General features: G+C 37.5%; 1 protein-coding gene across 8 annotated transcripts in view; it reads left to right on the forward strand.

Moving 5' to 3' along the window:
• Positions 1 to 17,410, forward strand: part of LOC131028627 (pre-mRNA-splicing factor ATP-dependent RNA helicase DEAH1) — a 190,919-nt gene that overhangs the window by 116,383 nt on the left and 57,126 nt on the right. For 6 of the 8 annotated variants that reach the window (XM_057958933.2, XM_057958930.2, XM_057958931.2 and 3 more), the window contains 2 exons: positions 16,796 to 16,855; positions 17,176 to 17,265. In XM_057958933.2, the coding sequence (XP_057814916.2) occupies positions 16,796 to 16,855; positions 17,176 to 17,265 (150 nt within the window). The remainder of the gene's footprint in view (positions 1 to 16,795; positions 16,856 to 17,175; positions 17,266 to 17,410) is intronic. The other 2 variants (XM_057958935.2, XM_057958936.2) reach the window with 1 other exon arrangement.

Below are 17,410 nucleotides of genomic sequence, written 5' to 3' on the forward strand. Positions count from 1 at the left end.
TACTGTTGATATTTTGAAGAGATTTGCAATGTTGGATTGCAAACCTATGTCTACTCCTATGGAAACTAACTTGAAGAAATTGAGTTTATTTGCAGCTAACTCTGATTTTGCATATCCTTCTGAGTACAGACAGTTGATTGGATCATTGATGTATCTAGTTAACACTAGACCAGACATTTGTTATGCAGTGAGTGCACTCAGCCAGTTTATGAACAAGCCAAAGCATGTTCACCTTGTTGCAGCCAAACATATTTTGAGATACTTGTGTGGAACTGTTGGTTATGGGCTAAAATATCCAATCAACACTTCCGTTACCTTGGAAGGCTACTCAGATTCTGATTGGGCAGGAAGTGTTACCGAAAGGAAGAGCACTTCAAGTATCTGTTTCAGTTTGGGTTCTGCTGTGATTTCTTGGGCCATCAGGAAACATTCCTCTATAGCCTTGAGTATTGCAGAAGCTGAGTATATTGTATCGAGTGTTGCATTGAGAAGCAATGTGGCTTCGAAAGCTTCTTGTTGGGTTGTTTGGACAACCTTGGGAACCCACAGTTATTCATTGTGATAATCAAAGTTGTATTAAAATGTTTGCTAATCCTGTGTTTCATGACTGATCAAAACATGTGGAAACTCACTATCACTATGTTCGTGATATGGTACAAAGAGGTGCCTTACAGTTGAAATATGTCAGCACTGATGAGCAAGTTGCAGAATTCTCACTAAGCCTCTTGCTCATGTGAAGTTTGAATACTTCAGAGATAGGCTTGGAATAGTGGAGAATCTGGCTATGACTGAGAGGGAGTCTCAGTTTTAGTGATGCATTAAGTTGCATCTTCCACCCTCTGCGGGCAATGCATGGTGGAGTCACCCTTTGCGGGCAATGCAAGGTGACAGTATTTCCTTCTCTGGGAGAAGGTTGAGGTGAAAGACCTCTTCCACCCTCTGTGGGGAATGCAAGGTGGATCCATCCTTTGCGGGCAATGCAAGATGGAAAGTTTTGTTGTTTTCTTGTAGGTTACTTTTTCATCCTCTGCGGGCAATGTAAGATGAAGAATTCCATGATGCATGATTACACCATTTGCTAGAATCCTCCCTAGCTAAGAGGGAGTGTGGAAAACTGATAGCTAGATCGGATTATATGAGCAAATAAATATGATAAATATATCTACATTGGGCTGGGCCCAAAATTGTTTATTGTAACTTTTAAATAAGGTAGGCTCAATTTGGGCGGTAAAATCAAATATGTATTTGAGCGATCATTTATGTAATTGGGCTGCCCAAACTCATGTAGCTTGTAAATGAGTATCAAGCAATAACGTCTTAATAGGTCAAGACCTATTTGAGCGGTATACGTAATATTATTATGAAATTAATAAGGCAGGCCGACTTGAGACTTGACACCACAAGTCAAGTATATAAGCAAGTCATTTGCATGGCATAATCAATCAATCATAAAAAGCGAATTACTTCTCCAATATTTACTCAGCGAATTCCTTTTGAAGATCAGCGAATCATCCTTAAGGCTGTCAACACCATCAGCGAACATCCTTCTTGAAGGCAGCGAATATTACTGTGTGGCAGCAGTCATCATTGAAGATCAATGAATCATCCTTGAAGGTGGTCAACACCATTCTAGGATCTGCGAACCTCATTCTTGTGACAGCAAACTGATCTGATGTTGGAGATAAGTTTCATGTCTTGTAATTGCCTTCATATTTGACATAATATAATTGGATTTTAAGGCTGGGTTTTTCACCTCCAAGAGGGAGGTTTTCCTAGGGTATTGCTGTGTTGTGTTTATGAGCATTGTGTTTTCATTACATTTTCAGTTTACATTGAATTTTGTTATATTTGATTGCTAAAATTAACATAGAGTCTCGCCATGAGTCACCATCCTTGATCAGTGTCCTGTGCTGCTTCCCATCCTGACAAGCTTCACAAACTCACTGATTTTGAGTTTGAATTTCAAGTAGGCCATGTACTAAATCTTCCCGAACAAGTTGAGCAAGGTAGTGAATGTTCAGATGAGCATATTGCTGGTGCCAGAGACTATTGATAGAAGATTATTTAGTTGCGAAGGCATGCTCAAGAGAATCACCCGTATCCACAAATCTATAAAGAGCATGATCCTTAATGCCAATAGCCACAGTAGTGCATGTCGCACAATAAACAATCTAACGCTTATGTGCATTGAATACCACGTCAAGATGAGGAGAGTGCTGCATAATTTGGCTCACTAATAGTAGGTTTAGTTCCATGCCAAGAATGTAGTATACATTGAGGAATATGAGATTCCTCCCATCAGACTGTATCTGGACGTTGCCCTTGCCGACAACAATATACTCTTCACCTCCTTCGAAAATGACTGAATCGGTATAAGGTGAGAAGTTTGTGAACCAATCATGTTGATGGGTGAAATGTCAAGAGGCATTAGAGTCTATATACCAAGCAAAAGCTTTCACATGATCTGTAGGACGCTTCTCCATGGAAGTGTAGAATGCAGATTCTTTCTGCTCATAGTGCTTCGCTGTTCGGAAGCTATCCGATTCTGACAATCCTTTATCTAGTGGTGATATTTGTGGCAATAGTTGCACTACAATTTCTTCTTTGAACCATCCTGATACTCACTGAAGCCCTTTTGCTGAGATGACTGAGATGGCTAAGATTTGCCTTTATCCTTGTGAAAGGATTTGGCTGCAAGCTCTAAGGAGGATGAAGTGGCATTGCTACCAAACTGTTGTTTCCAACGATCATGCTGCAGATGTTTGGTGCACAAATATGGAAATTTCAGATCAACATTTGTTGAAGTAATGTTGAGAGTTTCTATGAAGTGCTCATAGGAATTTGGTAGACTTTTCAAGGTGATGACTGCCATTTCCTCTTTCTCCATTTTTCGACCAATAGCTTCGAGCTGATCTTGAATGTCCTTAATCTTCATGAGATGCTCCTATAAGGACATACATTCATCCATCATGATGGAGGACAACTAGTTCTTCAAGAAGAATGCTTGACTCTTGTCGAAAGTTTCATGCAATTCCTTTAGGTGCTTCCAGATAACTGATGTTGACTTGCTAGAGGGAATTTGAGGTATCTGGTCATTTGTGACAGGGAGCTTGAGGAGCATGACGGCTTCGCGATTCTACTCATCAAACTTGTCCTGGTCCTGTCCAACTATGATAGGACGAGTCTCTTTACCCAAAATGAGATCATCAAGGTGTCGGTATTCGAAGATGGTCATCATCTGTTGTTTCCATGTGTTGTAATTTTTGTCGTTGAATCATTGATTGCCCTCCAACATGTTGTTGGTCAATGACGCCATTGTGCATGTTTTTCAAGACACGGAAAATGAGAAATCTTGGAAAAGCTGAAAATGGAATTTGAGGCACGAATCCCAATGCGAAAACAAAGGCAAAATTAGGTTTAGGCTTCGAAAAATATGTACGGTTGCCACGGAACCCAAGGTATGGATGTCTATAGACCCAAAAAACTTCGCAAAAAACCCAGAAGGAATCTGTGATCAAAAATCAATTTCGACAAAAAACGGAGGGTTTTTTGCAAAACCCTAGCTAGTAGAAAACAAAATCCTATTTTTTGAGAAAATTGCAAATAGAAAATTTTCTGTAAAACATGCCCTTGAGAGTAGAAAATCGAAGGGTTGATTTGAAAACCCTAGTTGAAAATGTGCAAAAGGAAAAATTGTAGAAATAATCACGTGGCTACGAAACACAAAGAATTGTGCCTAGAAACCGCCGTTGTAGTCTGGAAAACACAGTTGCTGAGAAAACTTAATTGGAAAATCGTGTAGCCGTCGCAGACGCAGAAGACCAAATCCAATCGAAAATCGTAGGAAAAAAAAATGGAAAAGGCGTTGCGGAAAATCATGAAGAAAAAAATCAGAATCACGAACCCTAGGTTGTAAAACCATAGGCAAAAGAGTTTGTGGACGAAAAAAAAAAGTCACGGGAGATCACACAGGCAGACAAAGGGTCTTTTTGGAATGTAGAATTGCGAAAATAAATCACGAAATCCCTCTGAACAATGTCACGAAAATGCAGAGCCGCAAAAAATCACAAGAGAGGGGCCTGCAAAAATCGCCATAAGAGCCGTTGGCCCAATTTTGAAAATATTTTCAGAATAAAAAACCACGATCTAAGAAAAACAGCACAAAGAAAATTCTTTTTTCAAAACCTTAGAAATTTCATTTGAAATTTTAGAAAAACAAATGTTTTTGTCTTCCTACTCTGATACCTGTTGTGACCATTTCACACATTGCCCCATTGCAAATGGGGACCCTTGCTTTTTGCTTTTTAGGGTTTGTTTTCTAGGTCTTTTAGGGTTTTGTTAGTTAGCCTTTGCATTTTGAGTGCTGTCGGGGAGATCAATAGGATAGCAAGTCCGGCTTGAGTGATGTCCTTATCTTGAAATTTGGCTAAGTCTGAAAGCCCTGAACCTGAAATTTGGCCAAGTCTGGAATGTCCTGATCCTGAAATTTGGCTAAGTTTGGAATGTCCTGATCCTGAAATTTGACTGAGTCTGGAAACTAAAAAACCTCAAAAAACTAGATTTTGCAATATAACTCCTGGAGGTCTGAAACCACTCTCAAACATCCTGAAAGTATATATGGAATATAACTTAAAGTATAAGATATTCCATAAAAATTATCTTGATAGAGAGTTCAAAAAGTCAAATTTCGCTCCTGTCCTTCATTGAGGATCCAGAGCGAATTTCGCTCCTGTCCCTCTCCAAGGGACCAAGGCAAAGCGCTCTTGTCCCTCACAAAGAGTCCAGGGCGAAAAGGCTTATTTGAGTCATTCCTGACCTTGTTTGGTCAAATTGGAACATCAAAGGCATGGTGGAGGACGAAATGAACGTGATAGGGCATCCATATTTGATTAAAAACAATGAAATTATGAAGTTTTTGCCTAGAAGGTCAAATTCGCTCCTGTCCCTCATTGAAGGACCAGAGCGCTTTTCTTTATATGCACAATTTTTAGACCTTTCTTGGACATTAACTTTTATTCATAGCATGAAGTAAGGTGAAATCTTCCCTAGCTAAGGAATTTCGAGATGAAAGGTGAAAAGATTTGGCCTGGATTTGCAAAATTCGCTTCTATCCCTCACTGAAGGACCGGAGCTTGATTTTCAAATTTACACTGTCCTTGCAGGATCAGGACAATTTTATGATTGGAAGAGATCAAGGAGGGCATGTTTTGTCCATTGAATATAATTTGAGTGGTCCACAAGCAAGGAAATATACCAAGATGACAAAAGGCGCTCCTGTCCCTTGCTGAAGGTCCAAAGCGATTTTCTAAAAAGTGCAATTTTCTTGCAAGGATGAAGCAAGTTTTGTGATTGAAACGAATGAAAGAAGGCATTTTTAGCCCGTTGAAGATAGTTTGGAAGCCTAACAAAGGACGGATAAGCTTGGATTTGCAAAATCGCTCCTGTCCCTCACTGAAGGACCAGAGCTTGAATTCCAAATTTGCATTATCCTTGCAAGATTTAAGTGATTTCGAGATTTGAAGAGGTCAAGGGAAGTATGTTTTGCCCGTTGAATATAACTTGAGTAGGCTACAAAGAAGAGAATCAACCCAAATGGCAATAGGCGCTCCTATCCCCCTCTAAGGGACCAGAGCGATTTTCTCACAAGACAAATTTCTGGCAAAGGTAAAACAAGTTTCATGTTTGAGATGAATGAAGGGAGGCATAATCGGTCGATTGAAGATAATTTTGAAAATTAGCAAAACATAAGTGAGCTCATAATTGCCAAGGCGCTCTTGTCCCTCTCCAAGGGACCAAAGCGAAGTTATCAACATTCATTATTTTTTGCCTTATTTTAGCAAATCACACTAGATGCCAAGTTCGCTAAAAAGCTTCGAAATATTTTAAATTTTTTAATTAAATTGGCATTTAATGAAAAACGCATAGCATTTAATAATTAATTTTAAGCCTTGGAAAATCTTTTTTTTTTATTAATTGAGGCATTTGAAATTAATTATTATTAAATTAAAATTAAAATATGAAGTGCTTGAGGTATTATTTTTATTCATTTTATCAAGTCGGCCTCTTCTTTTTTTAATTTTTTTTTTTTTTTTTTTGCCTTTACTTGCAAGGTCGGCCTCATGGGTAAGTGGAAGGTGAGCGCTCTATATATTGGAGGTGTTTTTTCACAATTCAAATCATTCTTGCATTATCTCTCATGCGAACTTGAGGAGCAATTTGAGGAGGGCGAAATTCATCTTGAAGGCTATTGGAGAGGAGAATTTCTTGCTAGATCGGAGGATAATTTCCAGATTTTTGAAGACATTTGAAGGCGAATTTCCAGATCTTGAAGAAGCTAGTGGAAGGTGGAGTTCTTTTCCAAGCTAAAGGAGGTGCATTTTATCCAAGGGAGAGCTTTGATCTACACTTTGCCTAGCAAAATTCATCTATTTTTACATCATTTTTAGAATTAATTCCCAAGTGGAGGTATGGCGTAATCACCTTGGCACCATTTTTGAAGATTTAAATTTTGCTTTAAAAGTCCTAAATTAGGAAATGATAACTCAAGATTTATCATTAGGTTTCCTAATTAAAATCTTGAATCTTCCTTTTAAAGTTTAATTTTTAGATTTCAAGATATATTATTAATTGTGAAATGTTGTGTAGGTGTCAAGATGGCGACTCCCAAGCTCGAAAGATCTACAAGTCGGCAGGTTCTCATCAAGGACGATCAAGCAAGGACAAGGGCGACCTCCTCCAGCCTAGCATCGACAAGGACGGCCTTCTTTGGACTAACGTCATCAAGGGCGACTTCTCCAATCCAGTATTCCAAGGCGAGGTACATCAATCATCCTGCACATCAAGGACACAAGAAGTTAGAACAAGGGTTCGTTGAAGAAGTAGATAGTTCCAGATGAATTAATTAAAGCTAGCTTCTCAACAACATCAAGTTGAATATTTACCAAGTTACAAGTGTCAGACGAGGTGGCATCCTAGTCATCACTTCTCCAGTCAGTGTGGTCCACCTCAGCATGTCCAAATTCAATGTACCTAACTCATGGAAGGTGGCACAAACTTCGATGTACCTATCCCGGCTATCTATTGGTCGATTTTTCCAGAGAGGACATGTGTCCAAGCAATACAATTATTTCATTGGTCAAGCATCAAATGTTATGTAATGGTTGTAACAAACCCTAATTAGGGTTTTCATTATTGAATCTTGGCCATTGATCTCGAATTGATCTAAGCCATCGAATTGTATTGAGGGCACTATATAAGCCCTGACATTTCATTTTGTAAAGAGATAGTTAGAATAGGAGTTGGAAGCAGTTAGAAAGGAGTTAGTGAATAGAGAGTAGTTAGCTAGTTGATAGAATAGCAATTAGAGTAGAGTAGAGAGAGAAGGCAAAGGTTGTTGCCAAGATGTTGTTGTAAGAGACTTGCAAAACTTCATTGAAGAAATGGTGAAATTTATGGGTCGATTCGATAATTTGCATGGTCTTTATACTTCTCATATTTGATTTCATGTTATTAGATGAGTGGAAGAAATGTGCTTGATTGATGGTGAAATTCGTATATCCATACTACTAGCAGTTTGTTGATTGCAGACTTGCCTTGCGTAGTCAACTGGAATCATTCAGCTTAAGCTTAACTTCAATTATCGCTTCTTCATCGATATGCATCAACCTAATGGTGTCTATGCCTGCAGTGATGATTTGAACATCATAAAGCTTTCCTTCGAAGATCGCACTAACCTTGTGGAGATGGTCTTGGGATGTCAAAACAAGACTTAGTTAGAATTTCATCAAAGATCATTCATTGCTCTTACATTCTTAGTGTTAGGATTAGATCCTTTCCTCGCCCTCATCTTTTTTCCTTTTTTCAAGTCAAAGTTAGTAAGATCCTGTGTTCCAACAATATTCAAAGCAGATCAGACGTTCAATCATCAAATGTAAGTCCCCTTGTGATTCCAGCAAATCACATCATACCACAGAGAGCTTATCCACACGTAGAGATCCTACATACAAGAACCTTGGAGTCATCCTGATTGATCCTTTTTCACGATATCTTCAGCAATCAGAGGCTTTATTCAAGAGAGGATAAGGTACCCTTGGGTATTTTATTCTGTGTTTGATTGTGTACAAAATACACGTCAACAATACCATATTACGAAAAGTAATTGATAAAATATTGAATGTATTGAATGAATGATCGAAAGATCATTATAAAGAATTTACAAGCGATGTTTCTAAAAAGAAACAATCATAAAATAGAAATAAGCTAAAATGTACGTTATGTTACATATTTGACCAATTACTTTTCGTAATATTAAAAGGATCATCATAATTGTTTTACTTTGCTAAATCATATGCACTTGTCAGGATTGGCTATTTTGAGCTTTGAAAGTTGCAAACAAGATTAGGGTTTTGTAGGCAACATTAAAGTGAATGTAATTTGAATAGTAAGCGAACCATTTTCTCAATTCTTCTTTGTATTCTTGTCAAAATTGCATGGTTGTTTGAGCTATAAGGATTAGATGCAAGTTTAGTGTTGTTGTAGGTGAATTTTGTACAACCTTAGTTTTAGAGTATAAACCGTAGCCAATGAAGATGAGTAAGAAGCCTCTGAGAAAGGTGGATGATGATCTGATCAAACAGTTGAAAGGTAAGAGAGCTCCTTTACCGATGTGTGGACCAAGAGGTCCAAAAGATAGATTGTTGGATGGTCTACATGGTGGTAGGGGTGCAAAAGTCTCAGAGCCAAGGTCGTACCTATTTCAACATTGGTACCAGAAGAGAGGGGCAAAGATCCCTATGAGAAATGGATGGGATGTTGGTTTTGGCAAGCTCGTAATTTCCAATGTCTTCATGGATTCAGACATTTTGAGAATTTTGGTGTAGAGATATGACATTAGGAGAATGGCAGTGATAACAACAAGTGGTCAAGAGATGATTCATATCAACAAGATGATCGTTGCAGATTGCTTTGGCCTGAGTAGAGCCAAGTTGGCCAAAATTGATTTGAAGGAACCAAAAGAGAATTACGAATTGCACAATCATTTATATAGGAGAACATCAATCCTTAAATTTAGGTAGAAGGGTCCAGACAGAAAGCCTATTCCAATTTTATGGTTTGAGGAGCCTTTTTCGCTTGATACTTTTGAGGGCTACTTTGTAAAGACATATTACAGTCTCTATCAAGTGTTTGATGAAGATGCACAGGATATAATGCCTATAGACATGATGCGTGTAGCTGTAGAGATTCAAGATATAATGAAGAATACAGAGTTTGACTTAGCAGAGTACCTGGAATTGTAACTGTGAAATGTTCAAGAATAGAATAACATACTATCTTTTAGTAATTGTAAGAAAAGAAAATTCATATATTTTATGTTCAGCTGAAATTGAATATGTTAATAACTAACTTTGCTTCAACTAACTAACCATTTAATGACCAGACCAACCAGACAACACTGTCATAGGTGATGTTTGGCGACATTGAGGGACTCATTTGGTGATGCTTTTTTGATTTGTTGGTGCAAAATGACTCAACTCTGATTTATTCAAGTTCACTGTTGGGCTTGATAAGAAGCCAGTTTGTGGTAGAGGAAAAGTGCTTGCTGGAAAATAGGCCTAACCAGAAGGCTCCATGCAAATTAAATCATTTATAGGATGATGAAAGTTATTATAGGTAATGTAAAACTCTTGGATAGCACTTCACTGTTTTTCTAAAAATACAAACCTAGATTTTGAGTGTGGGCAATGGCTTCAATAAATTAGTGGAGATCCAAACAATGAGAAACGAAATGCTCAATCTGCCATAGTTAGAATGACTCTCATTTTTCAACCAATCCATACAAATTGTCAAATTATGATTGGCAAGAAAGTTGAGACATGTTGGGTGATTTTACACAAATGGGTAAGGGAGTTATTGTTAAATTTGTGACCTAGCTCAGTAATCAGATTTCTAACATTTAATTATTTGTTAACATTAAGTAAACCATAATCAAGTAAATCCAAGAATGAAAACAAGAGAGCAAGAGACAAACACAAATACCCTCGGAAAACCTCTAAGGAGGAAAAACCCAGCACTAAAGACCCACAGGTCAGGTTATGTATTCAATCTTAATTTCACCAATACAATACTTAGCTTGATTCTCCAGATCTGATCCCTTTTATTATATCGGATCTGCCCTTCTAAATACACCAAGTCTGCATCAAGGAATACCAAAATACCTTATATCCTCTTGAACAAGTTCGCACAATCCTCTTCTATATTTCGCACCTTTAGTTGCAGAGCTATTTCACTGATTGCATGAGAGATGAAGTGAAAAAATGAATTGTGTTTGCGTTTTAACTTTATTTATACGAGCTTTTAACCCATATACTCCAAGTCGGCCTTAATCATTTTGGCACCAATTTGTTTTATTGAGGCGTGGTGCATTTTAGTGTGGCATGGAGATATGGGGCCGGTCTTGTCTTGGGGGCACGTTACCCCTTTAACATAGGACCCAGTCCTATGTGGGTTCGGATGTTGCCTTAAGGCAATCCGAACCCATCTTACCTAGTTATAAACAACACTCCCTCTTAACTAGGGAAGAAGAGAATACATAATCTGAACCTTTAGAGTTCCATCTAGCACACAAGCATAGAATGGATCTAGCACACAAGCATAGAATTACATCTTCCACCTAGCACACGAGCATAGGATGGTTCTAGCACACAAGCATAGCAAGTGTAATACACAAGTGGGTCTTTACATAATTACAATTTTCCATCTAGCACACAAGCATAGATTGGATACTTTTTCATTCTTGCACACAAGCAGAAAATGATCAAAGCGTTGCAGATAGAGTCACTGAGATTGAAGCTCCCTCTCAACCAGGGTTTTATTTTCCACATTCCAAGTCTGTCTCTGAAGTATTCGAACTTCACTCTAGATAAGGGTTTGGTAAGGATATCTGCAACCTATTCATCTGTGCTAATGTACTTTAGTTGAATGGTGCCTCTTTGCACCATATCCCGAATTAAGTGATAGTGCGTTTCCACATGTTTGGACCAGTCATGGAACACTAGATTTACTAACATCTTTATACAACTTTGATTATCACAATGAATGGTGGTAGGACCACTAGATTGACCAAATAATCCAACAAGGAGTTTGCGAAGCCACACTGCTTCTCTGGATGCAACGGATGCTACAATGTACTCAACTTTTGTAGTCCTTAATGCTATCGAAGATTGCTTTCTACATGCCCAAGAGATTACTGCAGAGCCCAAATTGAAGCAGATACCCGAAGTACTTTTCCTGTCCTTGACACTTCCTGCCCAATTTGAATCTGAATAGCCTTCCAAGAAGATTGAGGTATTAAGTGAATACTTCAGCCCATAACCAATAGTGCCACGCAGGTATCTTAGAATGTGCTTGGTAGCAACCAGGTGAACAAGTTTAGGCAAGCTCATGAGCTGACTGAGGGCATTCACAGCATAACAGATATCTGGCCTAGTATTGACTAGATACATCAAGGATCCAATCAACTGCCTGTACTCAGATGGATCTGCAAAATCAGAGTTAGCTGTAGAAACACTTAACTTCTTTAAGTTAGATTCCATAGGAGTAGACATGGGTTTACAATCCATCATTCTAAATCTTTTCAGAATATCAATAGTATACTTTCCTTGACTTAGAAAAATTTCATTGGGTTTTTGCCATACTTCTAACCCTAGGAAGTAATGCATTAGTCCTAAATCCTTCATTTGAAATTCTGAGGCTAATTCTTTCTTACATCTTATGATTAATTTATTTTCACCAGTGAGAAATAAATCATCCACATGCAAAACCAAAATAAGCATATCATCATTATAAGTCTTCAAGTAAATGTTAGCATCAGCATCATTCTTACAAAATCCTAAGCTTAGTAAGTACTTATCAATTCTTTCATACCAAGCACGAGGAGCCTGTTTGAGCCCATATAAGGCTTTCTTCAACCTGCAAACATGAGAATGTCTTTTATGGATTACATAACCTTTTGGTTGCTCAGTATAGACTTCTTCCTCAATGACACCATTGAGGAAGGCTGTCTTAACGTCCATTTGATGCAGCTCCCAACCTTTGGTTGCAGCAATAGCTATTATAGATCTAATAGAAGTATATCTAGCAACATGAGCAAAAGTTTCTTCATAATCTATTCCTTCCTTTTGAGAAAAACCACGGGCTACAAATCTAGCTTTATATTTTTCAATACTACCATCAGCATTATGCTTAATTTTAAACAACCATTTAGAAGAAACAACAGACTTACCTTTGGGTCTGGGTACAATGTCCCAGACATCTTTCTTGATGATAGACCCATACTCTTCATCCATGGTTGATTTCCAAGCATGATGGGACATAGCTTCTTCGACATTGTGAGGTTCAGACTCAATGATATTACACATCACAGAAATGTAGTTAGTGTGATTTTGGAGTCTCTTGCTATCTCTAAAGGTTCCTCTGGGAGAAGCAAATCCTTCAGCATCTTGAATAGTGTTTCTAACCCAAAGTGGTCTCTTCTTGCAGACCACAATATCCTTAGGTATATCAGTAGAGTCCATGGGTTTTGCTGGGTCATCCTGAACTTCCTGATCCGGGAGGTCAGTGGACTCCTTTTGTATCTTAGGGTTAGCATCAATTTTTGAATCTTGATTTTCAATCACCATATCATTATTATCAGATAATAAACCTTTAGATCTTTTGAAAGCAATATCGTCTTCAAAAGTTACATCTCTACTTACCTCAACATACCTTTGACCTGAAATGTAGATCCTGAAGGCTTTGGAAGATTCACTGTATCCCACTAAGATGCCTTTCTTTCCAGAGGGATCCAACTTGGTTCGTTTTTCTTTAGGCACATGAACATACACTGGGCTCCCGAATATCCTTAGGTGGCTGATGTCAGGTTTGATTCCTGTAAAGGCTTCTTCAGGAGTTACATCCTTTAGAGCACGATGAGGACATCTATTCTGAATGTAAACTGCTGTTTTGGATGCTTCCGCCCATAGAAAAGGTTGTAGGTCTTGATCATGAATCATGGCTCTTGCAGCTTTAACAATGGTCTCGTTCTTTCTTTCAGTAACTCCATTTTGCTGAGGATTGTACGGAACACAAAACTCCCTCTTAATTCCTGCCTTAATACAGAAATCATAGAAACTCCCTGAGGTGCACTTACCTCCATTGTCAGACCTTAAACATTTAATTCGATTTCCAGTAGTGTTTTCAACTAAGGCTTTGAATTCTTTAAATCTGTTTAGGACTTCTTCAGACTCTTTAGATTTAAGAAAGTAAATCCATGTTTTCCTAGAGAAATCATCTATGAAGATAACATAATAAAGGAAGCCGCTAGGAGATGCTATAGACATGGGACCACATAAATCTGATTGAATAAGCTCTAACTTTTCTTTAGCCCTACTATCACTTTTTTGAAAAGGGTTGTTTACATTCTTACACATTGCACAACCTTTACAAGCATCATCATGAGATAAACTAAGTTTAGGCATACCTTTAACCATTTTACCGAGTGGGAAGAGCTTGAAAGTGTAGATGTCCAAGTCTTCTATGCCATAGCTCACATGATTTAGTGGCCTCATGGATGAGAGCTTGAATTGGATTAGCTGCAAGCTTATATAAACTATCATATCTATTTCCAATAACACGAGCAGTTTTGAAATTAGATTTCTTAGACCAAGCAAGTACTTTCCCCTCAGAAAATGCTATTTGCAAACCCTTATCTTCTAAGGCAGAAATGGAAATAAGATTTCTTTTAATACCAGGTACAAAAAGAATATCACAGAGTTGTAAGGAAATACCAGAATCTAGTTTTAAAGAGGCAGTACCAGAACCTTTTACCGAGTATCGAGCATCATCACCGATTACCACATGAAGGTTGGTATCCTTTTCAATCAGATCTGAAAGATGCTCACGAAAACCTGAGATGTGTCTGGAGGCACCACTGTCAATTATCCAAGTATCACTATCCGTAGCAACATTGCTTGATAGAGCAGAGATAAGAAGATAGTCCTCATTTTGTTCAGCAACTTCATTTAAATTGACTTCCCTTTCCTTGGGATCATTCTGACAATCTCTGGCATAGTGACCATACTTATCACATCTGAAGCAACGAATGTGAGAGGAATCTCTTGACTTCTTCCTTGGATCATAGGAGGAGGATCTAAAATCTTTGCTTCTTTTTTCTTTCTTCCAATGTCCACCTTTCCTAGATTTAGCTAAGAGAACATGATTATCATCTTTGTGAGAGTTCTTGAGTTTTCCTCTTACCTCAATTCGAGATTCCTCTTCAATGAAATCAGATTGAAGATGCTCAAAGTTGGGACGATCAGCTCTTCCACCAATGCTACGAATGAATGGTTCCCATTCATCAGGTAGACCATTTAATGCAATCATAACAAGATCTTTATCTGAAATTTGGCAATCAAGAGTACTTAGCTTCTCCCTTAGTTCATTGATCTTCATGAAGTAGGCCATGATTGAGTCTTCTTCTTTCATTTTCATGTGAAGAAGCTGCTACCTTAGAGCAAGAGCCCTGCTGAGGTTGTTGACTTCATACATCCCTTCCAAGTGTTTGATCATTTCCTTGGCAGACGCAAATTTTGATATGATAGTGACAAGACGATTCTTGACGGATTCAATTATGATCTTCCTAGCCTTGAGGGAGTCTTTCTTGAACTGCTTCAACTCTTCAGCATCTTCAGGAGGGGACAGCCTTTCTTCTTCTACGAATTTTAGCAGATCATTCTCTTCAAGGATCAATAGAATACAAACTTTCCAAGCAGCAAAATCAAGGGCTCCATCAAGTCTATGTTCAGCCCTCAAACCTGACATTTTAATCTGAAAACAAACAGCAACTATATGCAACAAATGATTTACTAAAATCTGAAGTTAGTAACACCTTAGCTCTGATACCGTGTTAAATTTGTGACCTAGTTCAGTAATCAGATTTCTAACATTTAATTATTTGTTAACATTAAGTAAACCATAATCAAGTAAATCCAAGAATGAAAACAAGAGAGCAAGAGACAAACACAAATACCCTGGGAAAACCTCCAAGGAGGAAAAACCCAGCACTAAAGACCCATAGGTCAGATTATGTATTCAATCTTAATTGCACCAATACAATACTTAGCTTGATTCTCCAGATCTGATCCCTTTTATTATATCGGATCTGCCCTTCTAAACACACCAAGTCTGCATCAAGGAATACCAAAATGTGTTATATCCTCTTGAACAAGTTCGCACAATCTTCTTCTATATTTCACACCTTTAGTTGCAGAGCTATTTCGCCGATTGCATGAGAGATGAAGTGAAAAAATGAATTGTGTTTGCATTTTAACTTTATTTATATGAGCTTTTAACCCATATACTCCAAGTCAGCCTTATTGGCGCCAATTTGTTTTATTGAGGCGTGGTGCGTTTTAGTGTGGTGTGGAGATATGGGGCCGGTCTTGTCTTGGGGGCACGTTACCCCTTTAACATAGGACCCAGTCCTATGTGGGTTCGGATGTTGCCTTAAGGCAATCCGAACCCATCTTACCTAGTTATAAACAACAGTTATAAGTCTATTTACTTTGTCAAAATCACGTTTTATCTTTCTATGTTTGAGTAAATGATATAGGGGGGTGTAATTTCTTTGTAATTGGAGAGATACTTGTATTTTTTGAGTAATAGGTGTAATGCATCATAAGTGGAGATTTTTTTTGGGAAAAGGTAAGCATGGCGGGGTGGGGGTGGAGTTGATGGGGGGGAATTAATAATTTCTGAAATATTTGTACATTGTATTTGGATGCACATCAATTTGTTTTTTTAATTTTTCATTGAAGGGAGGCAAACACAACTGTTCCTATGTCAGTCCTAAAGGGGGGTGCTAGGAATTAGTACATAGCATAGGTTAATAAATAGTAAAATTATAATTTAATATGCCAATGCTAATTTATTAATTAAGTGTTAATAATTAATTATTAGTTAGTTGTTTGGTAGTTGGAAGTTGAAAGGTTTTATAATGTCGTTGAAATCTAATCATGAAATATCAAAACTGAGTGATTGATTTGTGTGTTTGAGCCTCTGGCTCTGCTCTATGTCACAATTTCAATAGGATGTGATACCTCAAAATACGGATTTTCTTTTGTCTCCTTGGAAGGCATTGATCAAGTGAGTGGTTTTGGAAGGTGCTGATAGTTCCCTTAAGATGCTGGGAGCTTTCACCATCAATGTTTACCAAACCATTGAATTGCATTAAAATTCTTGAAAAAATGGCAAGGTTTAAACTTCAAGTACATAAAAGTTTTTGATGGTAGAGGATGAACGATATGAGTGCTTGGCAAGATAAATGTGAGAATAGAGTAACTTTTTAATCACATGTATAACTCATGAAGTATTAGCTTAAGAGAGTTTGGAAGGACATCAAGTGCCATATATTTTAAATGTAAAATTTGCAATATGAAGAAGTCAAAACTACTCTATAATTGGAGTTAATATATCCATCTTGAAATAGAAACTTCTGTGGATGCCATTTTATATCCCTCCTAGTTCCAGTTTTGAAATATTATGATAAGAACAACTTTGCAATAGAAGAACCCTGACATTGTTTGGCTGTTTTTTTAAGTAAAACTCTGTAAAAGTTTTTTGATATCTCTATAAAACGAAAATATTTTCATTAGAAATAGAGACTCCTGGTGTAATAGGGGATTAAAGAATATTTTATTTTTATCTTTTTCTTTTCAATTCTAAAAACATCCCCCCATTCAAAGGTGAAACATTTCGACAGATTCCTCCTGCATTCAGTTTAAGAAGGCATCTTCTACACACAAAAGGGTTGTCTTATCAAGTAAGTTGATGAGCTCTCTGTCACAAGGCATTTCTGAGTATTTGTAGTCAATAAAGAATTTAAGTGCAATTCATTGTGCTTGAATGTGTTGACTTTGTTATCAGTGTTTTTTCAATTCTCCTGCAATTGAATATCCAGTAACTGTGCTTTCCCCCCATCAAGGAGTCCAACTGTTCTTTAGTTAGCAAGGAATTCAATCCCATGTTGTGTAAGAAAATACTATTTATCAATCTAATTAGACCTTGTTCCAAGATTTTAGAAGAAAGATGTTATTTGAAATAAAATATTATAATATTACTAAATGAGATTTATTTTTGCAGGTTCTTGTCATTGTTGGGGAGACTGGATCAGGGAAGACAACACAGATACCTCAGTACCTTCATGAAGCTGGGTATACAAAAAGAGGGAAGGTGTGGATTTATTCTTGTGATACCTTTTTTATTCAATTGATAATATATGACCAAAAAGATTTCAATGAGTACATTCAGTCACAAATACAAGAGAAAAATTACCAAGGCTGCTGACGCATATCAAAAATACATTGCAATATATAGG

Source organism: Cryptomeria japonica, chromosome 4 (genome assembly GCF_030272615.1).
Source record: "Cryptomeria japonica chromosome 4, Sugi_1.0, whole genome shotgun sequence".
Lineage (NCBI taxonomy): Eukaryota > Viridiplantae > Streptophyta > Pinopsida > Cupressales > Cupressaceae > Cryptomeria > Cryptomeria japonica.